The sequence below is a fragment of the Oncorhynchus tshawytscha genome, linkage group LG25 (assembly GCF_018296145.1).
Source record: "Oncorhynchus tshawytscha isolate Ot180627B linkage group LG25, Otsh_v2.0, whole genome shotgun sequence".
Lineage (NCBI taxonomy): Eukaryota > Metazoa > Chordata > Actinopteri > Salmoniformes > Salmonidae > Oncorhynchus > Oncorhynchus tshawytscha.
Window position 1 is genome coordinate 6279636 of NC_056453.1, and position 27106 is coordinate 6306741.

At 41.0% G+C, this 27106-nt stretch overlaps 2 protein-coding genes and 1 pseudogene across 6 annotated transcripts; 2 read left to right on the forward strand and 1 right to left on the reverse strand.

Moving 5' to 3' along the window:
• Positions 1-3904: 3904 nt before the first annotated feature.
• On the forward strand, positions 3905-7435 carry LOC121840845 (annotated as a pseudogene).
• Positions 7436-12179: 4744 nt separating this feature from the next.
• Positions 12180-21928, reverse strand: lyrm1 (LYR motif containing 1). Of its 2 annotated transcripts, none has more exons than XM_024387419.1 (5): positions 21849-21928; positions 19364-19521; positions 12866-12926; positions 12736-12767; positions 12180-12644 (listed from the first exon to the last, which is right to left on the reverse strand). In XM_024387419.1, exons 2-5 carry the CDS (start codon positions 19514-19516, stop codon positions 12528-12530), a joined length of 363 nt encoding a protein of 120 aa, XP_024243187.1. In that variant the 5' UTR covers positions 19517-19521; positions 21849-21928; the 3' UTR covers positions 12180-12527. The 2 variants fall into 2 exon arrangements, with proteins under 2 accessions (XP_024243187.1, XP_024243186.1); XM_024387418.2 differs by lacking the exon at positions 21849-21928 and adding an exon at positions 20491-20605.
• LOC112224101 (DCN1-like protein 3) lies at positions 20747-26999 on the forward strand. Of its 4 annotated transcripts, none has more exons than XM_024387415.2 (4): positions 20747-21371; positions 22256-22332; positions 22857-23436; positions 25472-26999. In XM_024387415.2, the coding sequence occupies exons 3-4, from the start codon at positions 22967-22969 to the stop codon at positions 26016-26018; spliced, it is 1017 nt and encodes a 338-aa protein (XP_024243183.1). In that variant the 5' UTR covers positions 20747-21371; positions 22256-22332; positions 22857-22966; the 3' UTR covers positions 26019-26999. The 4 variants fall into 4 exon arrangements, with proteins under 4 accessions (XP_024243183.1, XP_024243184.1, XP_024243179.1 ...); XM_024387416.2 differs by having other exon boundaries at positions 20747-21072; XM_024387414.2 differs by lacking the exon at positions 20747-21371 and adding an exon at positions 22554-22680 and having other exon boundaries at positions 22204-22332.
• Positions 27000-27106: the final 107 nt, after the last annotated feature.

The window sequence follows — 27106 nt, forward strand, 5'->3', positions numbered from 1 at the left end:
CTCTGGAATTGTGATACAGTGAATTAATTATAAACTAAATAATCTGTCTGTGAACAATTGTTGGAAAAATTACTTGTCATGCACAAAGTAGATGTCCTAACCGACTTGCCAAAACTATAGTTTGTTTACAAGACATTTGTGGAGTGGTTGAAGAACAAGTTTCAATGACTCCAACATAAGTGTATGTAAACTTCCGATTTCAACCGATATATGTATTGTGTGTGTGTGTATGTGCATGCGTGCGTGCGTGCCTGATGCATTTAGTGCTCAAATCTCTGACAGCTGAACCGTGAGGTGGACAATTGTTTTAGGAAAGCACATGCTATACATGCTATCGTTTGAGGAGAGTGCACAGTTATTAACTTGAAAATGTATTAATAAACCAATTAGGCTCATTTGGGCAGTCTTGATGCAAAATTTTGAACAGAAATGCAAAGGTTCATTGGATCAGTCTAACACTTTGCACATACATTCCTGCCAGCTAGTGGCCAAAATGTTGCGGCTGGGCTAACGTAATACATTATGGCATTTCTCTTGCATTTCAAAGATGATTGTACAAAAAAATGACAAAAAAGCGTTTTTTTTTTCTTTGTATTATCTTTTACCAGATCTAATGTGTTATATTCTCCTACATTAATTTAACATTTCCACAAACGTCAAAGTGTTTATCCATATCCTTGCTTCAGGTCCTGAGCTACAGGCAGTTAGATTTGGGTATGTCATTTTAGGCTAAAATTGAAAAAAAGTGCGATCCTATAAGCCGTCTGCTATACAGATATAGGCATGCAGAAGGAGGTTAATTTGTAACTTTTTATCCCAATATTTTTTTATAAAGATATTATATTGTTAGATTTTAGGAGTAACTCTGGTAGGCCTAAAACTTTCTTCCTCTCACCTCAAGTTCAACTGTTGGAGTCAGTTCATATCATAGGTCTGCAGTATACCCTGAGCGTACAAAACATTAGTAACACCTTCCTAATAATGAGTTGCACCCCCTTTTCCCCTCAGAACAGCCTCAATTTGTTCGGTCATGGACTCTACAAGGTGCCGAAAAGCGTTCCAAAGAGATATTGGCTCATGTTGACTCCAATGCTTCGTACAGTTGTGTGAAGTTGGCTGGTTGTCCGTTGGATGGTGGACAATTCTTGATACACACAGGAAACGGTCGATCGTGAAAAACCCAGCAGCGTTGCAGTTCTTGACACACTCAAGCCGGTGACCCTGGCACCTACTGCCATACCCTGTTCAAAGGCACTTAAAGGTTTTGTCTTGCCCATTCACCCTCTGAATGGCACACATACATAATCCATGTCTCAATTGTCTCAAGGCTAAAAAAAATCCTTCTTTAACCTGTCTCCTTCATCTACACTGATTGAAGTGGATTTAACAAGTGACATGAAGGCTAAAGCTTTCACCTAGATTCACCTGGTCAGTATTTGTCATGGAAAAAGCAGGTGTTCCTAATGTTTCATACACTCAGTGTAATAGCCACACCAAACCTTCACAAAGTTTCTAAACTTTATTAGGGTAATATCAAAAGTAAGTCAAGCCATTGTTTATAAGTGAAATGCAAGCAGGATATTATATCGTGGTAAACACAACAGTACAGGTTAAAGACAGTACAGTTTTGTTTCAACAGAATGAAACAAAACAAAAAGTTTTGAACAGGCTATTTTGCCAACCATACCAGTACCTACCATACCCAACAAATGTCAGCATTAGGCTAATGATATTTATTTTTTTACAAAAAGCCTATTTTACAAAAAGCCTGCTTACAGTGCCTTGCGAAAGTATTCGGCCCCCTTGAACTTTGCGACCTTTTGCCACATTTCAGGCTTCAAACATAAAGATATAAAACTGTATTTTTTTGTGAAGAATCAACAACAAGTGGGACACAATCATGAAGTGGAACGACATTTATTGGATATTTCAAACTTTTTTAACAAATCAAAAACTGAAAAATTGGGCGTGCAAAATTATTCAGCCCCTTTACTTTCAGTGCAGCAAACTCTCTCCAGAAGTTCAGTGAGGATCTCTGAATGATCCAATGTTGACTTAAATGACTAATGATGATAAATACAATCCACCTGTGTGTAAATCAAGTCTCCGTATAAATGCACCTGCACTGTGATAGTCTCAGAGGTCCGTTAAAAGCGCAGAGAGCATCATGAAGAACAAGGAACACACCAGGCAGGTCCGAGATACTGTTGTGAAGAAGTTTAAAGCCGGATTAGGATACAAAAAGATTTCCCAAGCTTTAAACATCCCAAGGAGCACTGTGCAAGCGATAATATTGAAATGGAAGGAGTATCAGACCACTGCAAATCTACCAAGACCTGGCCGTCCCTCTAAACTTTCAGCTCATACAAGGAGAAGACTGATCAGAGATGCAGCCAAGAGGCCCATGATCACTCTGGATGAACTGCAGAGATCTACAGCTGAGGTGGGAGACTCTGTCCATAGGACAACAATCAGTCGTATATTGCACAAATCTGGCCTTTATGGAAGAGTGGCAAGAAGAAAGCCATTTCTTAAAGATATCCATAAAAAGTGTTGTTTAAAGTTTGCCACAAGCCACCTGGGAGACACACCAAACATGTGGAAGAAGGTGCTCTGGTCAGATGAAACCAAAATTGAACTTTTTGGCAACAATGCAAAACGTTATGTTTGGCGTAAAAGCAACACAGCTCATCACCCTGAACACACCATCCCCACTGTCAAACATGGTGGTGGCAGCATCATGGTTTGGGCCTGCTTTTCTTCAGCAGGGACAGGGAAGATGGTTAAAATTGATGGGAAGATGGATGGAGCCAAATACAGGACCATTCTGGAAGAAAACCTGATGGAGTCTGCAAAAGACCTGAGACTGGGATGGAGATTTGTCTTCCAACAAGACAATGATCCAAAACATAAAGCAAGCAAAATCTACAATGGAATGGTTCAAAAATAAACATATCCAGGTGTTAGAATGGCCAAGTCAAAGTCCAGACCTGAATCCAATCGAGAATCTGTGGAAAGAACTGAAAACTGCTGTTCACAAATGCTCTCCATCCAACCTCACTGAGCTCGAGCTGTTTTGCAAGGAGGAATGGGAAAATATTTCAGTCTCTCGATGTGCAAAACTGATAGAGACATACCCCAAGCGACTTACAGCTGTAATCGCAGCAAAAGGTGGCTCTACAAAGTATTAACTTAAGGGGGCTGAATAATTTTGCACGCCCAATTTTTCAGTTTTTGATTTGTTAAAAAAGTTTGAAATATCCAATAAATGTCGTTCCACTTCATGATTGTGTCCCACTTGTTGTTGATTCTTTACAAAAAAATACAGTTTTATATCTTTATGTTTGAAGCCTGAAATGTGGCAAAAAGGTCGCAAAGTTCAAGGGGGCCGAATACTTTCGCAAGGCACTGTATTTTAGATGCATTGCTTTTCACTGATAGCCTCATCTCAATAATCGGCTAGGCCTATTGCCACGCGTGCTGCCCTAATTGCGGGCTTCCCAAGTAGGTATAGTCCTTCTGATGGTTAAGTATTTTGAAATATTTGATTTATTTCTGTACAGACAGGAGTAGTTATATAATTTTGGCAAATGTATTTCAATTTACTTTAGGCTGCAGTGGCTACTGTTACCGAATCTTGTCCTATGCTTAGGCTACTCATCACATTAGGAAATGTTGTTTTTGTTAGCCTGTAAATTTTAGCCTTTATTATAAAGGTAATTATTTTCAGCCCCTGTACTCAGCACCACCTACTCAAAACAACTTCCCAAAGCTATGCATACATGGGCACAGTTGCTGGAAATACATTATTCCATAAGGATATTGAAAGGTACTATATGTCCATGAAAAGAGAACAGTCATGTCATATTGGAGGTTGCATGTTTTGTGTACTCCTAGGACACTGATGGGTGCTCTGAAACTGAACCTGGTAGGAGCCCCCGAGGGCTAAGCAGGTACATGATAGTGCATTACTGTGTCTTGACTTTCACCCTAAGCTAACAGATAGTCTTCAGGTAGGCATATCGTATTTCATTGCATTAATCCACTACAATATGATTTGTTTTGTCTTGTTCTTTGCTTCGCTGAGTGTGTGGTGTTCAACTGCTCTGACAGCCTGATCTGCAAGGCCATGAGTAAGTTCTTCAATGGACTGGCACAATCCAGGGTGTGGGTCTGCTTCAACTAGTTCAACCGAATCGAAGTGGAGGTGCTGTCTGTGGTGGCCCAGCAGGTGCTGAGGATCCAGCAGGCCATCGCCAGGGACCTGAAGACCTTCATGTTTGAGGGAACCGAGTTGTCCTCATTCCTACCTACTCTAACTTCATCACCATGAACCCTGGTTACGCAGGCAGGGCCGAGCTCCCAGACAACGTCACGATACAGTACACCTACCACTGACTATAGTTGTTTTTGTTAAACTTAAAGGGATAGGTCACAATTGACCATTTTATAATTTACTTCATTGTATAGTTAAACAAATTAAGCATGAGGATTGTTGCAAGAAAGACTGGGAGTGTGGAGCTGTCAATCTTCTCTTGCAGGTTGTTTTCGGTGCGGTGGCTATGATAATACCAGACTACGGTCTCATTGGTGAGATCTCACTAAATGACATGGGCTTTATTGAGTCTCGCAGGTATAAATCATACTGATATATAACTAATCTACAATGGTTGTCTAGTCATACATAGTTATCTAACTCCTCACATTGACTCAAAATAATCCCTATCTTGGTGTTCCTATCAGTCTTGCCGGGAAGATCGTGGCAATCAGGGCCGGCTCAAGGCATAAGTGGTCAGGGGCGACTGTTAAGAGTTAGAATAGTAGAATACACAAGGTGCAACTTCGAAATTTGGTTGTACAGTTTTTCTCCTCTTCACACAATTAGTCATGTCAGCTAACAATTTTTAGATTGGTAAGTTAGTCTAGTCAGTTATCTAAACTTGTAGTAATCATAGACAAATACCAACCGGGCACCCAGGGCACGTGCTCAGGTGCCCTGAACTCCAGGGGGCCCCCATTGATTTTGTTAGTCACTCTCACTCAGGTATCATTAACATGGCACAAGCCATAGCAAAATGAATAGAATTGCATGAAAAATTGCTTTAAAGGTCTTGAACAGTCAAAATCATGTTTTTTACCAACATCGGAGAAGGCGTGTTGCTGAGGAGCAAGGTTTATATAGCTAGAAAGCTACTCTACTGGTGCCAAAATCTGATTGTAGGGTGTCCTAAAATATAATTAAAAGTTTACCCTATTCATCTATGGCGAGGATACTTACAGTACCAGTCAAAAGTTTGGACACACCTACTCATTCAAGGGTTTTTCTTTATTTTTACTATTTTCTACATTGTAGAATAATAGTGAAGTCATCGAAACTATGAAACAACATTCCTCATGAAGCTGGTTAAGAGAATGCTAAGAGTGTGCAAAGCTGTCATCAAGATAAAGGGTGGCTATTTTAAAGAATCGAAAATATAAAATATATTTTGTTTAACACTTTTTTGGTTACTACATGATTCCATATGTGTTATTTCATAGTTTTGGTGTCTTTACTATTATTCTAGAGGTGGAAGAAACGCACACTTATTTAGACAAGGTGCTGGCTAGCAGAGTATAACGCTTGAAAAATTAAAGGAGAGCCGCACACTCTAGGAGCTCAGACGCAATAATTTAACATACACAGGTGTCTGTAATCAGAGGCTGGGTGTGGCCTGATATCATTGGTTAATTGTCAGATATTTAAAAAATAAATAAATAAACTTACCAAAAACATGAAAGGATAGCATATGATCATAGACAAAATTTGGCTACATAGGCCTACAAACATTTACAATAGCAAAATCACAATAATCACAAGAAGAGCTTCAGATCAAAGTATACGTTAAGACCGAAGGGAGCAAGGGTCTTTAAAGATCCAGCCTCTCGTATTAACAATAAAATGTCGAGGTCATCACCTCACCCAAGGAGGGTGACATGTTCGATGTCGATATAACGTAGGGACGAAATCGAGTGGTTTGCTTCCAAAAATTGAGCCGCAACTGGGTAAATCAAGTTTTTGGACCTAATGGTGCTACGACACACTGAGATTCGTACTTTTAATTTGCGCATTGTTTTACCCACATAGTTTTTTACAAGTTATAAGATAAGTAACTGCCTTAGTGGAGCACATCATAACACCTTTGATTGGGATCTGTTTCCCTGTTAGGGTTGTTTGAAGGATCTACATTTATAAGTGCCATTGCATTGAGCACAGCCATTCCATTTGTAATTTCCATCCAGTAGGGGCGCAAACAGACGTTGTGCAGGGATATCTTGGGGTGGTAAATCAGAGTTTACCAATTGATCTCTGAGATTTCTGCCCCGCGAGAATACGACCAAGGGAGGGTCTGAAAACACGTTACCGAGGATCTTAGAATGTGCCAATGTTTGTGAACTGATTCCCTTCATTTGTTCAGAGCACTTTGAATAGCGGGCAGTTAGAACACAATAAATGCTATTTTTGCGAGACTGTCCTTGAAAAAGATCATGTCTCGGTTTGTTTTGAATTTCCTCAATGGCAATATTAATCTGACCATTTTTGTAACCCCTCTCCTTGAATTGTCTTTGTGTCTCAGCCATATTTCTGTTGAAATCTGATAGTTTTTTTCTAATTCTTTTGATTCGACAGAATTGGCTGTAGGGCAAACGTTTTCCAAGGGAAGCGGGTGACAACTATCAGCCCTCAACAAACTGTTGCGATCAGTAAGTTTCCTGAAAAGATCAGTGTAGAAAATTGTCAAATAAAGAAAAACCCTTGAATGAGTAGGTGTGTCCAAACTTTTGATTGGTACTTTATATGTTTACCCTTTCATCTTTATCTGGTATTGGCTAGTTACTGGTTAGCTAGGTCTTCAGCCAGCAACTTTTTGGAAGGGAGCTTTTCTATCCAAAACAAATACTGTATTATGGGTGATATTTTAGTCATTTAAAAGGCTATTTTACATGGGAATCAGAATGACTGTTCGGGATCTTTACGCCAACTTCAACATTTTTTATATTCCCCATTGCAAAATGTTTAGAACTGCAGGAAATGTACTTTAAAATGTACATTTTTCTCCCTGCTGTCAAGTGGGGGGCCACAACAACAACAACCACTTGGTGGAGGGTCCCCCAAAAGGCTAGGGCCAGCCTTGGTGACCACATTCTTCTTCTTCAACGTTTTATGGCAGACTACATCTATTGACGTGTTGCCACCACCTACTGTACAGGGTATTGAAATAAAACAATTATTCCTTTGCGGGAAGTGGGGGGTGGGAACCAAGATAATACAAAAAAGTAAAATAAATCAAACAACCTGGTGGCCTACCGCCTGTGTTCAGAGCAGCTGTCCTCACAGGATCACTATGAGTTATGGTACAATGTGCGCCGTCAAATCAGTCCTGACTGCCGCAGTTAACTTAAAACTGACATACCCTGATAAGAACGAGTGTTCTGCTGCTCAGAGCTCTGATGGACGTCAACATGGCCAAGTTTCTGGCCCAGGATGTGCTTCACTTTCAAGTAATGTTGCTTATGTTTCAGCATTCTTCAGCTTTGTCACACTTTTTGATTTGGTATATCTTATTAGGCAGTTGTTTTACATGATTTCTCTAATCTAGGTAACCAAGGTTGTCATTGTCACACAGAAAATTCTCCAGTGTTAAATCAACACTGAGTGTGTTACATTTAACACTGTCCTATTCAGGTCCATAATCTTCTGTCTTAAATTAAAACGTTGCGTAGTGTAAAGCCTTATTTGCATATTTCCCAGTATGCTTTGCCTTTTGAGTGAAATGTACAGTTACCACCAAGGACTATTTGTTAGTGACAGAGACATGGTTGTTGCATTTATTCATGTTCTGTCCTGTGACCTTCACCAAGTGAAATCCTATGCAAATATGTTATCATTCAAATGTAATTATTTACAACAATACAATACATATTTCATAAGGCCTCAAAGTCACATGATGTTGTCTTGCTAAGAGTTTTTTAAATTCTTATTGGAATCCAGACAAAATTCACCAGCAACCTGCATTCTGAATGACTGCTCGGGTTGGGAAAAGTAATACATAAAACTACCCAAAGAATCTAAACTGGAATAACCATTTCAGTAACGGGTGCAATAAATCCAAGCAACAGATTGGATTAGTTTTTTTAAAAGTATTGTAACGGTTCTCTTGTGGTGAAGGAGAGTCGGACCAAAATGCAGCGTGTAGATTGCGATTCATGTTTAATCAAACAAACGTAACACGAATACACACAAAACACTACACGTAACGAAAACCGAAACAGCCTATACTTGTGTCAACTAACGCAGCGACAGGAACAAAGACACTAAGGACAATCACCCACGACAAACTCAAAGAATATGGCTGCCTAAATATGGTTCCCAATCAGAGACAACGATAAACACCTGCCTCTGATTGAGAACCACTCCAGACAGCCATAGACTTTGCTAGATAACCCCACTAGCTACAATCCCGATACAAACACACCAGAACCCCAAGACAAAACACACCACAATACAAAAACCCCATGCCACACCCTGGCCTGACCCAATACATGAAGAAAAACACAAAATACTTAGACCAGGGCGTGACAAGTATGTTATTTATATTTGAGTAGCATAAGATTAATTAATCAATCAATCAATGTACATGCAAAAATATACTAGATATTGAAACAAACAATTCTAAAAATCAACCTGCAATAGAGCATCCTGGGAAATATGATAATGATGGGCGTGGCTTTGGTTCAAATCTGGGTATTAATACAAACACTGGGGTTCTTTTGCACCAATGAGTATTAATGTAAAACCTGGAGTTCATTTAAGTCCTGAATCAACACCAGAAATGTACAAAAAAAATCAACACTAAGTAATACCGGCCACTTTACTGTGCACTAATGTCATCATTATAAACATTTTATGCTTCTCCACAGAAGCGCATTCTGTCAAAGCTTTCGTAGCTTTTCACCTGCTTGTGTGCTAGTGCACATTTGAACTTGTCTGTCGTATGTCTCACACTTTCACAGATGACTGTATGCTGGCATTGTATCCAAGTTCTACAGCTGCACCATTGAGACCATCTTGACTGGCTGCATCACGACTTGGTATGGCAAATGCACTGCCCTCGACCGCAAAGTGCTACAGACTGTGGTGCGAACAGCCCAGTACATCACGGAGGCCGAGCTCCCTGCCATCCAGGACCTTTACATCAGGAAGTGTCAGAAATAGGTCAGTAAAATTGCCAAAGTCTCCAGCCACCCAAGCCATAGACTGTTCACTCTGCAGCTTTTTACCACCAAGCCATAAGACTGCCAAATAGTTCATTAAATGGTTACCCGGACTATCTGCATTGACCCTATCTTGCACTGACTCTATGTACACTCACAACAATATACACTCAGTGGTCAGTTTATTAGGTACACCCATCTACTACCGGGTACGACCCTACTTTGCCTCCAGAACAGCCTGAATACTTTGGGGGCATGGAAACGTTGCTCAATTGGTATCACGGGACCCGACGTGTGCCAGGAAAACATTTCTCACACTGTTACACCACTGCCACCAGCCTGTATCGTTGACACCAGGCAGTAGGGGTCCATTGGCTCATGCTGCTTACGTCAAATCCTGTCTGTGTCATGCCATCAGCATGATGCAACAGCAACCGTGATTCATCGGACCAGGCAATGTTTTTCCACTCCTCAATTGTCCAGTGTTGGTGATTGCGTGCCCACTGGAGCTGCTTTTTCTTGTTTTTAGCTGAGAGGGAAACCCGGGATGGTCGTCTGCTGCAATAGCCCATCTGTAACAAGGATCGACGAGTTGTGCATTCCGAGATGCCGTTCTTCACAGCACTGTTGTACTGCGCCGTTATTGGTCTGCTTATGGCCCGGCTGTTCGCTTGCACGCACGATTCTTGCCATTCTCCTTATACCTCTCTCATCAACGAGCTGATTTCACCCACAGGACTGCCACTGACTGGATATTTTTTGTTTGTCGCATTATTCTCTGTGAACCTTAGACACTGTCATGCTTGAAAAGCCCAGAAGGGGGGCTGTTTCTGAGATACTGGATCCGGCGTACCAAGCACCGACGATCATATCATACTCAAAGCCGCTTAGGTCACTCGTTTGGACAATTCTAACGTCCAATCGAACAGTGACTGAATGCCTGCTCTATATAGCAAGCCACGGCCACGTGACTCAGTCTGTAGTAGTGATCCATTTTCATGAATGGAGCGATCATCATTCATCATGTAGGCAAATACTAGACCTATATATACAGTGCTTTCAGAAAGTATTCATACTTCTTGACTTAATTCACATTTTGCTGTGTTACAGCCTGAATTCAAAATTGATTAATTATATGTTTTTTCTCACCCATCTACACACAATACCTCATAAAGACAAAGTGAAAACATGTTTTTAGAAATGTCTTTACAATTATTGGAAGTGTAATACAAAAAGATCTAATTTAAATAATGATTCACACCCCTGAGTCAACACTTTGTAGAAGCACCTTTGCCAACGATTACAGCTGTGAGTCTCTGGGTAAGTCTACGGGAAAAGTGCAACATTTGCCCATTATTCTTTTCAAAAATGTTCAAGCTCTGTCAAATTGGTTGTTAGTCATTACTAGACAACCATTCTCAGGTATTGCAATAGATTTTCAAGTAGATTTAAGTCCAAACTAACTCGGCCACTCAGGAACATTCACTGTCTTCTTAGTAGCAATTCCAATGTAGATTTGGCCTTGTGTTTTAGGTTATTGTACCACTGAAAGGTTAATTAATCTCCCAGTGTCTGGTGGAAAGCAGACTGGACCAGGTTTTCCCTCTAGGATTTTTCCTGTATTTAGCTCCATTCCATTAATTTTTTTATCCTGAAAAACTCCCCAGTCCTTAACAATTACAAGCATACCCATAACATGATGCAGCCACCACTATGCTTGAAAATATGGAGAGTGGTACTCAGTAATGTGATGTATTGGATTTGCCCCAAACATATCGCTTTGTATTCAGGACAAAAACATAATCGCTTTGACACATATTTTGCAATATTACTTTAGTGCATTGTTGCAAACTGGGTGCATGCTTTTGAATATTTCTATTCTGTACAGGCTACTTTTTTTCACTCTGTCAATTAGGTTAGTATTGTGGAGTAACTACAATGTTGTGGAGCCATCCTCATTTTTCTCCTACCACAGCCATTAAACTATAACTTTTTTTAAATCAACATTGGCCTTATGGTGAAATCCATATAAGGGATTTCCTTCCTCTCCGGCAAACTAGGTTAGGAAGGACGCCTGTATCTTTGTAGTGACTGGGTGTATTGATACACCATCTAAAGTGTAATTAATAACTTCACCATGCTCAAATGGATATTCAATGTCTGCTTATTTTGAGTCCATGCAACTTTTAACTTGTTCAGCAAATCTTTACTGCTTGCCATTAACAAAGGGGTTGAATACTTATAGACTCAAGACGTTTCAGCTTTTCATTTTGAATTAATTTGTAAAAAATGTCAAACATTTGAATTTGACATTATGGGGTATTGTGTTTAGTGACAAAAACATCTCAATTTAATCCATTTTAAATTCATGCTGTAACACAACAAAATGTGGAAAAAGTAAAGGGGCGTGAATACTTTCTGAAGGCACTGTAATCATTACATGACTTTAAAGGATAGGTCATTTGATGCAAACATACAGTAAGTAGGTTATAACTTTTCCATTGTATAAATTACATTATCACAATAGCTTGATTGCTCTACCAGTCTGTACAACAAAGGGAATTAGCCAGAACCAAGCATGACAGACAATGTTGATTTGCAGGTGGAATTATGCCCAATGAGCTTGCAAGGTTAAAGTGGGACGCAAGGTCCGATTGGCACTGCGTTGTCCAATGAGGTTGTGGGGTGAAGCCATGCATGTGCACAGCTCATGAACACTACAGAGTTTTTATTTTTTAATTCTCTTTGTGCATGCTACAGAGGCTAGAGAACAATGATGTGATGGTGAAGTACAACATTATCGGGATCACTTTCAGAACTACTGGATAAAAAGTATCGGAAAAGTACTGAGGAATCTAAGTATTTTTCTACCTGACAGATTTCATCTGTCTTTTTATTTATTTATTGAAAGCATGAATGCAGAGGAGTGGCATTTATCAAAACTCAATTTATTGAAAGAATAAATAGTCAAAACAATATCATACATCTTTTTGGCTGACTATCTTACGGGACAGACAAGACTGACATTTACATAACAGCTTTTGTCAGGAAATGCATGCATACATATACTCGGTAAAGTATACTGTTGCACAGACATGATGGATTGGATCCTGCAGTGCGCATTGAAATGTGCTTGATGAACATTGATGTGCGTGATGAACATTGGATATAATTTACTTTTGTCATCTACAGCTGAGTGGTCATATGAACTCAACTCCTCCTGAGATCAGCCAGTGACGGTCTTCCTGTCCTTGGCAACATGAGTTAATCTAGTCTCAATTGTCTTCGTCATGTGACTGTAAGTAAACCGGCTTGGCCTGCTTCCTCATGCGTTGCTGTGCTTTCAGCTTCCTGCCTTTCTGGGTTGCCAGTCCCATTACAGGCAGGTAGAGCTGCAATTAAAGAACCAAAATAAAACCATTACATTAGACAATAGTTCCTGAAAGAGAAACATTTGTTCTGGTTTAGATGTCTGTCACTTACAGGTCTTGGATAGGGATTCCTGTAATGAAGACCTGCAAATTAGAGTGGAGAAAAATGTCACATTCTCACACCTGATACATTGCTAAATTAAATCATTAAAAACATCAACCAGGCTGTCGTTGACACTTACCAATTCCTATCCTTGCCTCACATTCGTCTATGCACTTCTTTATTGATGTATGATCTGTCAGCTAAAGGGGATACACAGAACAGATAAAGAAGAATTTGAGCTACACCAGACAACCTTTAGGGCCATCTTTTAGGGATAGGCATGAATAATAGAGTACTCGAACAGCCGTCAAATCTCGATCTTTAACCAAAGATCACATTTTTTTTCAAATATTGTAAAATTATTTGGTGGAATGAGCTTTGTGGCTACCTGAACCGGCAAGTTACATTTTGTCTTGAAGACAAAGTGAATTTGCTTCGACTCTAGAGTTCAATTTGTACATGTGCATTTGCGGGGCACAACAAAAAAGAAACCAAGCCAAGCATCACACCGTTCATCTCCCTAAATTCACTTTCCCCTGTGTCTCAATCACTCAATTGCGTTCTAACCGTTCCCTCCACACACACAAAAGGCTTATTTCTCTCACAAATTTGTTTACATCCCTGTTAATGAGCATTTCTTCTTTGCTAAGACAATCCATCCACGTGACAGTTGTGGCATAGAAAGAAGCTGATTAAAAGGCATGATCATTGCACAAGTGCACCTTGTGCTGGGGACAATAAAAGGCCACTAAAATGTGCAGTTTTGACACACAACACAATGCCACAGATGTCACAAGTTTGTTTTGAGGGAGCATGCAATTGGCATGCTGACTGGAGGAATGTCCACCAGAGCTGTTGCCAGAGAATTTTACGTTAATTTCTCTACCATAAGCCAACTCTACAATGTCGTTTTTAGAGAATTTGGTAGTACGTCCAACCGGCCTCACAACTGCAAACCACGTGTAACCACGCCAGCCCAGGACCTCCACATCCGACTTCTTCACCTGTTGGATAGTCTGAGACTAGCAACCCGGACAGCTGATGAAACTGAGGAGTATTTCTGGCTGTAATAAAGCTATTTTGTGGGGAAAAGTCATTCTGATTGGATGGGCCTATATCCTCTCAGACCCATGGTTGCGTCCCTGCAACTTCTGTGAAGTCCATTTAAATTGACTGATTTCAAATATGAACTGTAACTCGTTGAAATTGTTGCATCGTTGAAATTGTTGCATTTATATTTTTGTTCAGTATACTTATTTTTTTCATCTGTAGCCCAATAAACTGCATGGTTCCCGAGTCAAAGTGTGAGGGCCACACACCATATCATCACGTGACTCCAAGTCATATCAATATTTGCGCATAATGGCCTTTCCACTGCCATTTCTTGCATAACACATTTTACCAACGCAAAAAGATCAATTTCAAATTAACAAATAATCTGTCGGCATTTACAAAACTGTACCGTAACTTCCTGTTTCCATCACAGCGGTTGTGATTTTTTTTATACGTATGACTTCACTCACATAAAAACTGTGGACACGCTGATCCACATATTTTTTTGGTCTATAAATATGCAGGAATATTCTTAGGTATCTAAACCTATTGTCAACCTTTATTTAGGCATTTTAAAAACACTTAATTTCCCTATTACGACAATACTGTCAATTTACGGATATGATTGCGGCTGGCCAGATAAACACACCAGTAAATAGCTAAAGTTACACCGCAAGTCAGATGGCTTGTTGCCGAAAATGGAGCATGTTCAAAATGATATTGGCTAATAGTTTCTATCTGATATCTTAGCACAATGTTTATCTAGCCAGCTAGCTAGCACAGTAGCCAATATAGCTAGCTAGCTGACACTACAGATAAAAGGGTTAGTTATCGTAATCTTTGCTAACAGGTCACCAGTGGTGTAAAGTACAAAAGTAAAAATACTTTAAAGTACAACTTAATACTTTTTTGGGGGTATCTGTACTTTACTTTAATATTTTTGACAACTTTTACTTTACTACATTCCTAAAGAAAACAATGTACTTTTTACTCCATACATTTTCCCTGACACCCAAAAGTACTCATTACATTTTGAATGCATAGCAGGACAGAAAAATGGTCCATTCACACACTTATCAAGAGAACATCCCTGGTCATCCCTACTGCCTCTGATCTGGCAGACTCACTGAACACACATGCTGTTCTGGATGACTGTGTGATAATGCTCTCAGTAGCCGATGTGAACAAAAACTTTAAAACAAGTCAACATGCACAAAGCCGCTGGGCCAGATGGATTACCAGGACATGTTCCCAAAGCATGCGCGGGCCAACTGTCAAGTGTCTTCTCTGACATTTTCAACCTCTCGCTGATCGAGTCTGTAATACCTACATGTTTCAAGCAGACCACCATAGTGCCTATGCCCTAGGAAGCGAAGGCAACCTGCCTAAATGATTACCGCCCAGTGGCACTCATGTCAGTAGTCATGAAGTGCTTTGAAAGGCCGGTCATGGCTTACATCAACAGCATCCTCCCGGACACCCTAGACCCACTCCAATTGGCAAACAGCCCTGACAGAGCCACAGATGACGCAATCTCAATCGCACTCCACACTGCCCTTTCTCACCTGGACAAACGGAACACCTATGTGAGAATGCTGTTCATTGACTACAGCTCAGCATTCAACACCATAGTGCCCACGAAGCTCATCACTAAGCTAACGACTCTGGGACTAAACACCTCCCTCTGCAACTGGATCCTGGACTTCCTGACGGGCCACCCCAAGGTGGAAAGAGTAGGCAACAACACGTCACGCTTGCCACGCTGACCCTTAACACTGGGACCCCTCAGGGGTTTTTACTTAGTCCCCTCCTGTATTCCCTGTTCACCCACGACTGCGTGGCCAAACACGACTCCAACACCATCATTAAGTTTTCTGACGACACAACAGTGGTAGGCCTGATCACTGACAACGATGAGACATCCTATAAGGAGGAGGTCAGAGAACTGGCAGTGTGGTGCCAGGACAACAACCTCTGCCTCAATGTGAGCAAGACAAAGGAGCTGATCATGGACTCAAGGAAAAGGAGGGCTGAACAGGCCCCCATTAACATCGACAGTGCTGTAGTGGAGCGGGTTGAGAGTTTCAAGTTCCTTGGTGTCCACATCACCAACAAACTATCATGGTTCAAACATACCAAGACAGTTGTGAAGAGGGAACGATAAAACCTTTTCCCCCTCAGGAGACTGAAAAGATTTGGTATGGGTCCCCAGATCCTCAAAAGGTTCTACAGCTGCACCATCGAGAGCATCCTGACCGGTGCATCACCGCCTGGTATGGCAATTGCTCGGCATCTGACCGTAAGGCGCTACAGAGGGTAGTGCGAACGGCTCAGTACATCACTGGGGCCAAGCTTCCTGCCATCCAGGGCCTGTATAAAATAGGCGGGGACTTTGATCTCAGGCCCTTCTTATGAACAACATTTTTCCTTTATGAACAAGTCTTATATATTGATATATTCTTTCAACAGCTTATTAGCATACACCTAATATGTTCCCCCTGTTTGATGATGCTCCTTAAACATTAAGGTTGAACCAAAAGATTACATGTAAGAAATATGAAATAGAAAATTATGTGAAATTGAATGAAACAATGTATGTTGATGTGAATATGTTGTAAAATATTCCATTATGTTTCTATATGATAACAATAGCGTAGTAGATTTAATATGCCATATACTATTTTTTTACAGTTTCATTAATTAATTTGAATTAACTTAATCATTATGACACACTCCTCACTATTGTCATTGGTTGCACTAATTGCACTGTTTGTCTACATAACCTGGGTCAAGTATTCATGACATTACCCTGAGGAAGGCATAGTGATGCCCAAACAGTGGTAAATACCCAATAAATTGCTGGGAGTTTATACATGGAGTGTGCAACTTTATTTTGATAGTTTATGGTGTCAGAGGAAAACTAATAAAGTTGTCAGAGACTCCAGTCACCCAAGTTATAGACTGTTTTCTCTGCTATCGCACGGCAAGCGGTACCGGAGCTCCAAGTCTAGAACCAAAAGGCTCCTCAACAGCTTCTACCCACAAGCCATAAGACTGCTGAACAATTAATAAAATCGCCACCAGACAATTTACATTGACACCCCCCCATCCTTTTGTACATTGCTGCTACCCGCTGTTTATTATCTATGCATAGTCACTTCACCCCCACATACACGTACAAATTACCTCAACTAACCTGTACCCCCACACACTGACTCAGTACCGATGCCCCCTGTATATAGTCTCGTTATTGTTACTTTTTATTTTAGTCTAATTGGTAAATAAACTCTGCAAAAAAAGAAACATCCCTTTTTCAGGACCCTGTCTTTCAAAGAATTTGTAAAAAGCCAAATAACTTCACAGATCTTCATTGGAAAGAGTATAAACACTGTTTCACATGCTTGTTCAATGAACCATAAACAATTAATGAACATGCACCTGTGGAACGGTCGTTAAGACATTAACAGCTTACAGACGGGCAATTAAGGTCACAGTTATGAAAACTTAGGACACTAATGAGGCCTTTCTACTGACTCTAAAAAACACCAAAAGAAAGATGCCCAGGGTCCCTGCTCATCTGCGTGAACGTGCCTTAGGCATGATGCAAGGAGGCATGAGTGCTGCAGATGTGGCCAGGGCAATAAGTTGCAATGTCCGTACTGTGAGACAACTAAGACAGCGCTACAGGGAGACAGGACAGACAGCTAATCATCCTCGCAGTGGCATACCGAGTGTAACACCACCTGCATAGGGTCGGTACATCCGAACATCACACCTGCAGGACACGTACAGGATGGCAGCAATAACTGCCCGAGTTACACCAGGAACGCACAATCCCTCCATCAGTGCTCAGACTGTCCACAATAGGCTGAGAGAGGCTGAACTGAGGGCTTGTAGGCCTGTTGGCAGGTCCTCACCAGACATCACAGGCAACAACGTCACCCATGGGCACAAACCCACCATCGTTGAACCAGACAGGACTGGCAAAAAGTGCTCTTCTCTGACGAGTCACAGTTTTGTCTCACCAGGGGTGATTGTCAGATTCACGTTTACCTTCGAAGGAATGAGCATTACACCGAGGCCTGTACTCTGGAGCGGGATCGATTTGGAGGTGGAGGGTCCTTCATGGTCTGGGGCGGTGTGTCACAGCATTACCAGACTGAGCTTGTTGTCATTTCAGGCAATCTCAACGCTGTGCCTTACAGGGAAGACATCCTCCTCCCTCATGTGGTACCCTTCCTGCAGGCTCATCCTGACATGACCCTCCAGTATGACAATGCCACCAGCCATACTGCTCGTTCTGTGCGTGATTTCCTGCAAGACAGGAATGTCAGTGTTCTGCCATGACCAGCGAAGAGCCCGGATCTCAATCCCATTGAGCACGTCTGGGACCTGTTGGATCGGAGGGTGAGGGCTAGGGCCATTCCCCCCAGAAATGTCTGGGAACTTGCAGGTGCCTTGGTGGAAGAGTGGGGTAACATCTCACAGCAAGAACTGGCAAATCTGGTGCAGTCCATGAGGAGGAGATGCACTGCAGTTCTTAATGCAGCTGGGGCCACACCAGATATTGACTTTGTTCAGGGACACTTTACTCAATTTCTGTTAGTCACATGTCTGTGGAACTTGTTCAGTTTATGTCTCAGTTGTTGAATCTTGTTATGTTCATACAAATATTTACACATGTTAACTTTGCTGAAAATAAACGCAGTTAACAGTGAGAGGACATTTATTTTTTTGCTGAGATTATTTTCTTAAATCTTCTTGAAATGCATTGTTGGTTAAAGGCTTGTAAGTAAGCATTTCACGCTAAAATCTACACATGTGACAAATAAAGTTTTGTCAATTATGTCTGAGTGTTGGAGTGTGCCCCTGGCTATCCATGAATTTAAAAAACAAGAAAATGTAAATTATTTATACTTTTACTTTTGATACTTAAGTATGTTTTAGCAATAACATTTACTTTTGATACTCAAGTACATTTAAAAACAAATACTTTTAGACTTTTACTGAAGTAGTATTTTACTGGGTGACTTTCACTTTTACTTGAGTCATTTTCTATAAAAGTATCATTACTTTTACTCAAGTATGACAATTGGGTACTTTTTCCACCACTGCAAGTCATATTTATCTGCTTAGCTAGCTAGCTTGCTTAATGCATGCATGTCCGGGCACGTCGACACAAGACTTATTGTTAGTGAATTAACTAAACTAATATTTGCAACAGGAGTTTGATTTTGGTCACTGTCTCAATGAATCCATTTCTCAACAGTGCACTGTTCTGTTGGAGAATGAGCAAGCTTACTACTACTACTGATTTTCCCAGCTAGACATTCCTCAGCATTGTGCAGTGCTGCTATGCCAGAGGTGGCTGGCATAGCAGCAGTTTTGCTATGTAAAGGGACTATCGGCATTGCCGATAGAAGGGGATGGACTAGAAAAGGCCTATATCTGATATATAGCCTGATATATGGTCTTGGACAATTATTGATCGTTCTCCAAAAATGCTTTTTCCATTCCGAGTACTTGAAAAAATATATATGCGAACAGTCAAATAATTTCAAATGCCCATCCCTACTATCTGTACCTGTTGGTTCTGTCTGAAGAGGGTCTGGGCCTCCTGGACAATGTACCGTCTCTCGCTCTCAGTCTCTTGTGGGAGTGTGGACTGCCAGCCCCGGGCGATCCGAAATACCCTCATATACAGTGACAGGACCTGATTACGTGTGGCAGATGTCATTTGGTCTAAAAACAATTACAAAGCAGGGAATATGAAGAATATATGCAGGGAGTCAGACTGGGACCCTGTTTGAAATGATATAACCACTGATCAAACATCATTGGATAGGTGAAAACACATATATATATATATATGGATATGAGTTAACTGCTTTGAATTATTACTGAAACAGAAGTAGGTTTACTGCTGGAAAGTGTGGGAAAATAATACATGTACTCGCATGTTTAAATAAACCACTAGGTGGTAATATAACATCGGAAATGTTTTATTTTCATTGTAGCAGGGACTAGAATCACAAGATAGCTATCAGCTTAGTAGAGTCCTTCACATACAGACCATCCCTGGTGACATTGATCGTATGTACACTAGAATTAAATTAACTGATTTTCAGAAAAGTGTATAAGTATATTTAATTTTGATTAGCTCACTGGGGTTTGCATCACGCTGATGAACACGGGCAAACGTGAGCAAGCAGGGTGACTTTTTTTATGGGAGAATGTGCTGCTCGGGTTTCCTTAACCATAATAAGGATGAAGAAAAACTATTTTATCTCATAAATCTAATTGTGCTAATGGAAAAATGTCATATTCATAAATTCACTAATAAAAAAACACTTCCGTGTTTTCTATAAGTAATTCGAGCAGTACATTTGAGCATCCTTCTAAGAAAGCTGTTAAAACAATCAATATGTGTTTCTTTTAAGGTTGTTGTATAATATGTCATTTGTTGTACCCCCTAGCATATGTTATCATTATCTATTTGTATACTTCTTGTATGTATCCTGGTTTTTCAACATTTAAAAAAGAGCTAGCAGGGTGACAAGCCAATATACCTGGCTAATGATGACATGTTTATCTTTAATGTAATTGGAACATATAGGACAGGAATATCTAACGGTGTATGTCAACATTAGAATAACATTAATTCCTAATGCTGATTTGCAGAATAGTCGTATTATGAATTACTTGACCTACCTGCTGTGCGCTTTTTAGTCAACATGTCGCATAGAGATGACGATTACACTGACGTAATTTTATTAACGTGTTCGCAGCAATCAGTGGGTTGCGAAGTCGCTCCGAAACCATTTAATTTTTTATTTAACCTTTATTTACAATGACGACCAATCCGGACTACGCTGGGCCAATTGTACGCCGCCCTATGGGACTCCCAATCACGGCCGGTTATGATACAGCCTGGAATCGAACCAGGGTCTGTAGTGATGCCTCTATCACAAACATGTAGTGGCTGAGACCGCTGCGCCACTCGGGAGCTCAAAAGTCCAAATGTAATTCGCTTTTCAAAGCCCTTCAAGTTCAAACCAAAAGAGGAAGAAGATTTCACCTAATATTACATCATGTTGATTCCTGTTCGTTTGATTTTTTTGCCAGCCACTTCAAGGTTTAACTAAATCTAAACAGGGGAGCCCATCCTTATCCATGTAGATCAGTGGTTATCATAGCTTTCTAGACGTCTCGCTGGTGGGGTGCTCTGCGGGGAGGAAGTGATGCAGGGAATATTCCCTTAATGTCCACATAAGGGCGAAACACAAAGAAACTGTAAGCCTTTCGTACTGGTTCATCTGAGTTGTTTGATTTAGCAGTCAATTTAAAGTAGAAGTCAGTCGTTTATGGCGGTTGTTTGCAAACCAGGTGCGTTCTTATCAGGCGAAAGTCAACTGAAACGCTCGGTTTTGTTTATGATGCTGACTAGCTAACGTTAGCTGGCTATCTTTTTAGCTATGTGGGGATGTTTGTTTGTGTCGTGTCCCAAGATAGCAAGCTAACGTTTTGTTTTACTAGCTAATGTTATTGGAGTGATGTACGCGATTTTCTAGACAATCATTTCTTTTTAAAAGGTACGTTTGTTGTTCACTATCTAAACAAGTGTTTAGCTTTGGCATGCTAGCTAGATAACGTTATCTGTAAAGTTAGCGCTCTAGCTACATGATGACGTGCTAGTTAGACAGCCACTAGCTAGGGTATGATGATGGCGAAGTATAGCAAGCCAAGGGAATTTAGCTACTGAAGTTGTTAGACAGTCATGTTGATTAGGTCAGCATGTTGTCAGTTGGTCAAACTAAAAGACGCAACTTGCCAACGCCGCGTTCAGATGAGTTAACGTTAGCTAGACTAGCTAGTTTAGATTATTTCTGGCAGTGTTATTTTGATAAATGGGTTGCTAACTAAATAGTTACGTAGATAGCTATGTTAACTAGATATTCCCGTCAGTATTGAAATGGTAGATGTGTTCCTATTCAGCTAGCTAAAACAATCATCTCCATTTGCCATAATGTTCACCCCATTCTATAATTGAAAGCACTGCAAGCTTTTACCTGTACATGTCCACGGGGAACTAGATCGGAGGTTCCATTCCTCATGAATAGTTTCAATAGCTAAATGTGATCAGGGGCGGTTCTCTTGTAGCTAAGTGTTTCATCATCAAATCATGACTATTGCTAGGTGGCTTGTGAATCTTGAGACAGCTGGAAGCTATCATGAATTTCTCATGAGTCACAGAATATTTCAAATGTATATAATTAAAAGCTCTCACAAAGGAGAAGGTTTAGGCATATTTGTTGCTATAGTTTGCTGTGGGAATACCCTGCTACGTAGTAACTGACTGCTTTCTCGATCTCAAATGACAAATTCACAGCAAGTAAACAAACTGAATCTACATGTGGGAGAACAACACCCCTGTATGACATATGCTTATGGTGACAAGATGGTGTGTGTCATTCAGCATTGCGGTCACTACAATGGAGCAGAAAAAGATGACACCTTCATCTAGAGTGGTCAATGCATTCTGAGGAAGTGTCTGTAAGTATTTCTCAGCACCAACCCTTTTCTTGCTCTATCTCTGAACTACTCTGGTAGGGTATTGTGTAGGCTAGTAGTATGTATGAGCCAGACCACTTCTAATTGTTTTATATTGTGGTTTCTATGGTTAAAAACATCTTGTTGTTAAGTATTTTAGTCTGTTTCTATGATAATCCATGCTATATAAGGCTCCTCTCTATAAGTGTTTCGTACTTATACAGCCCTCCAGTTTGATTTGGACCCCCCCTCCTCTCCATGGTACAGTACCAGCTTCTATGGTACCAGGGCCAGGCTTCAAAAAGCTGCCAGGCCCTCCACCCTTCTTCGTTGGTGGTGATGTAGCCTACTGTATGATCTTCATATGTTTTTCTAACTAGCATTTAGTGGTTGTTTTCTCTAGTAATTATCACCTTAGTGTTGTGGCTTTTGACCCTTTGTGACTAGCAGCTTTGTTGATCCAGTGATTCATTGTCACTGTTATTGTTGACTCTGTGTGACTGTGTTGGACTCCTCCTCTGTCTCAGGGCCCAAGGGCATGTTGAGACATCTCACCAGGCCAGAGCAGAGGCGTCTAGGTGGGGCAGGCAGGGCCTGAAGGAGGGGAGGACAGACCGTGAGAACCAAAGCGAGCGACATGGGCCAGTGTGTCACCAAGTGTAAGAACCCATCGTCCTCGCTCGGGAGCAAGAGTGGCGACAAGGAGCCTGGGTCCAAGTCCCACCACAAGAAATGCGGGGGCACGGGAGGCAGTGGGGGAGGAGGACACAAGGAGGAGCCCAGCTCCCTGAGCAGCAAGGCCTCCAGTGAGCTCATGTTCAATGGCACCAAGAATGCCTTGGAGGTTACCGTGGAGACCACGATGATCCCCACATCGGCCATGATTGGGGACCTGAGGAATGAGGAGCACTCGGGGGCAGATAGGGAGGGGCCATCCTTGCTGCGCATCGAGGAGCTTTTCTGCTGCTACAAGGACCCGCAGGAGGAGTCTATCTTGGAGGAGGGCATGGAGAGGTTCTGCAACGACCTGTACGTGGACCCCGCCGAGTTCCGTGTGCTGGTCCTCGCTTGGAAGTTTCAGGCTGCCACCATGTGCAAGTTTACAAGGTGAGAGATGGGTTGTGAATGGGAAGGGGTAGGCATGAGACAAAGAAAACGCTACATCAATGTGTTGTTGCTGATATTCAGAGAATATCTTCTGAGAAGTATTGGTTCAAAAGAGACCATATTAGCTCATAATGTCTGATGCTAAACTCTGATCAAATTCAGAAATGTCTACGGCTGCCATGCACTGTCTGTTTTAGGCTAGTTTCCTGTTACTGTGCAGTGTTTCAATTAACATTGTTCTGGCTGCCCCCCCACTCGCTTCAGCAGCTCTGTAGCTCACACTTTATAGTTGACAGGTAGGGGGCACAAATAGAATCAGTCTCTGGCTCTGACACTGCACTCTGTAATAAGTGGCTGAGATGAGTATGGAGTGGACAGTGTGTCTTTCTGATGGTCTATTCCTCAGATGATTTTGTCTCATCAATTGTCATGTAATGTTGTACCTAGTCTGAAAATTTGACCTATTACAATCATTTTACATAAAACAAAATGTTCCCATCTGAGCTACCTAAACTTTGAAAGTTTTACTGTTGCTTTGCTGTTCAGACCAGGTCTGATTTAATGTCTGCAGTATAAAATGGGGTGGGGGAAAAAAGGCATATCAGAGGACATATCTGGCCAGGGTGTCATGTGCTGAAGCGACAGAAGCACAATATGGCAGGTTGACAGGATGTGGTCAAGTTTATCTCAGGGGTATCTTGCCCTTTCTCTCCCTGTGCTGTAAAGTGTCTGGGCCTGCTGCACGTTATCATACTGACAAAGAGTTGAGAGACCAAGACGGCACAGTTATTTCCTTGCTTACTTTACCTGACTTGTTTATGGTGAGGCCTAGGTGATGTTTTATCAGTTTGATGGTAAGAGTTTCTCAACTGAGCTTATTGGCTTGAAATTGCCCCAGGTTGTCACGGACAGGTTTTTCTCCATAAGGCTTATTTAAGGCTTATTGCCTGGTTCAAAGGTTGACATTATGTTGCAGCAAGGTTAAAGTTTTGTGTTTTTATATTAGTTTTATTTCTATTAAATTTAGTTTGTTAGTTTTCAGACCTGATTTGCTAGTTTTATTTCGCAAAAATATTTATATTTAGTTTTTTTAATATTATTTAGTTGCAGTTATAGTTTTAGTGTTGGACAGAAATCATGTGTGGAGGCTCGGAACCATTTGTCAGAGTTGTTTGTTATTGTGTTTTTTGGGATGTTACCACATAGTGCCATGGCTTCATGGAACTATTCCACATCAGGTAACTGATGCAAGCAGTAGGAAATTAGGATAAACGGACAAAAAATACTCCTTATAGAACAGCGAGGACTGTGAAGAGACAGACACACACGCATACACCTGATAAGACACACACTCTACACACACGTACACATGGATTTTGTATTCTAGATATGTGGTAGGGTAGTGGCCTGAGGGTATATAACTGCCTTTATGTTGCTAGACCCCAGGAAAGGCAGCAGCTAATTGGGATCTTTAATAAATACAAATACCACAGAGAAGGCAGTAATATTAAAGGTGATCGGTCAGGTCATAGGTTAGGTTGAAATTACAAAGTAAATCTCAATGTGACTTGGATTCAAAAGGAATAGCACCAAGACTGGTGCAAAAAAATATGGTGGAAGCAAACTCTCCCCATGCTTACACCAATCCAATGCTTTTTAACTTTGGTAGTACATGTAAGAAGAGTCAAGTTAGCTACATTTTTTTCCCACCCTGTTAGCAAGTGATAGTGACGCACTAAGTTTGAAACAACACCATCTTCTGGCAGCATTTACCAGCCAGATTCTGTAGCTTGAATCTCTTGAAAACCCTGTTAGATTTTTTTGCCAAAGTTTACAATAAAACTAAACAAAAAGTTTACAATAAAACTGAACAATTCATGATGATTTGATTTCGTTTAAGTCAAATATCGTCTCAGTGTTGTTAATTATTTTATTTAAGTTGTCTAAATAGTTTTTTCATGATTAATTTTCTTTTTTATAATAACCTTGTGTTGTGGTCTATAACGCAGCCCTGTTTTCCTCCACCTGTCTATAGGAAGGAGTTTGTAGACGGATGCAGGGCGATCAAGGCAGACAGTCTCGAGGGCATCTGCTCCCGGTTCCCCTTCATGCTGCTGGAGGCGCAGGGTGAGGAGAACTTCAAGGAGCTGTACCGCTTCACCTTCCAGTTCGGCCTGGACGCTGATGAAGGCCAGCGCTCGCTGCAGCGTGACATCGCCATTGCGCTGTGGCGCTTGGTCTTCACGCAGGACACGCCAGCCATCCTCGAGCACTGGCTGGAGTTCCTGGGCGAGAACCCGTCAGGTGTGCGAGGCATCTCGCGGGACACCTGGAACATGTTCCTCAACTTCACGCAGGCCATCGGGCCGGACCTGAGCAACTACAGCGAGGACGAGGCCTGGCCAAGCCTCTTTGACACCTTTGTAGAGTGGGAGATGGAGCGCAGGAGAAAAGAAGAGCAGTTAAAGAGGGCAGAGGAGGAGGACAGGGGATGCACTGAGACAGATGAGAGCTCTCCCTCCAGTACAGACAGACTTGAAACAGAGGGTGGACGGGGCTCACAGACCTGGGGGGGGCAATGACTATAGAATTCTGGGAAGGGAGGTTGGGGTGGGCGGAGTCTGACCTAAGTGAACTGTACATCTATGAATCATTTGATGACAAAATGGTATTACTGTTATTCCTCTCTCTCCTTTTCTGTTGGGGTGGGCTGGGATTCGCTTCCACCCTGCTTTATTTCTGGTTAATGAAAGGGCTCAAATAACTATTGTTTTAGCACTTCTATTTAAGTTATTTGTTTTATTTTTCTTTAATATGTGTTTTAGGTCATTTGGACTTGTGGTCCATTTGAATCTTTCCCCACCCTCCCTAAACTCACAAAACAAGCTCAGTATATAAGGTTGCTTTAAGCCAGGTGCCAGAAAGCCATACCCCAAAGTCTGATATTTTTACAGCTTACATTGACCTGGAAACACTGGTGATTTGACCTCTCACCCAAAGACGCAGGCCTATTAAATTCTCATATTACATTAAGGGAAATCTAGTTGTCTGCAAATAACACCTTATTACCATAGCCTGAGCTTTACCTTTTGGGGTCAGTGAAATCAACTTGATTTTAAATAATGTTTTTATTTTGGAACAATATTTGAGTGTGGATGAATTGGGTTGCGTTTTGAAATGTGGACTATTTAAAGGGTTATTCTTGGCCTATCTATTGCCTGTAGTTGTGATGGCCAACCATGATTTGTTCAAAGATGTGGTCGTACTCAAGCGTGCGTAATGTCCTAAGACTGAGTAATGTCCTAAAGTAAATTTATTTATTCATTTATTTGACAGTGACAATACCAATTACTTCCTAAAATGTTTATTTTATTTATCTAAAATTAAAGTGTTTAGTGCATTCTGAAAGTATTCAGACCCCATCACTTTTTCCACATTTTGTTACATTTTGCCTTATTCTAAAATGAATTAAGTTAATTTATTTCCTCATAATGACAAAGCAAAAAATGTTGTAGAAATTTTAGCAATTTGATTACAAATAAACAAATGCCTTATTTACATAAGTATTCAGACCCTTTGCTATGAGACTCGAAATTGAGCTCAGGTGCATCCTGTTCCATTGATCATCTTTGAGATGTTTCTACAACTTGATTGGAGTCCACCTGTGGTA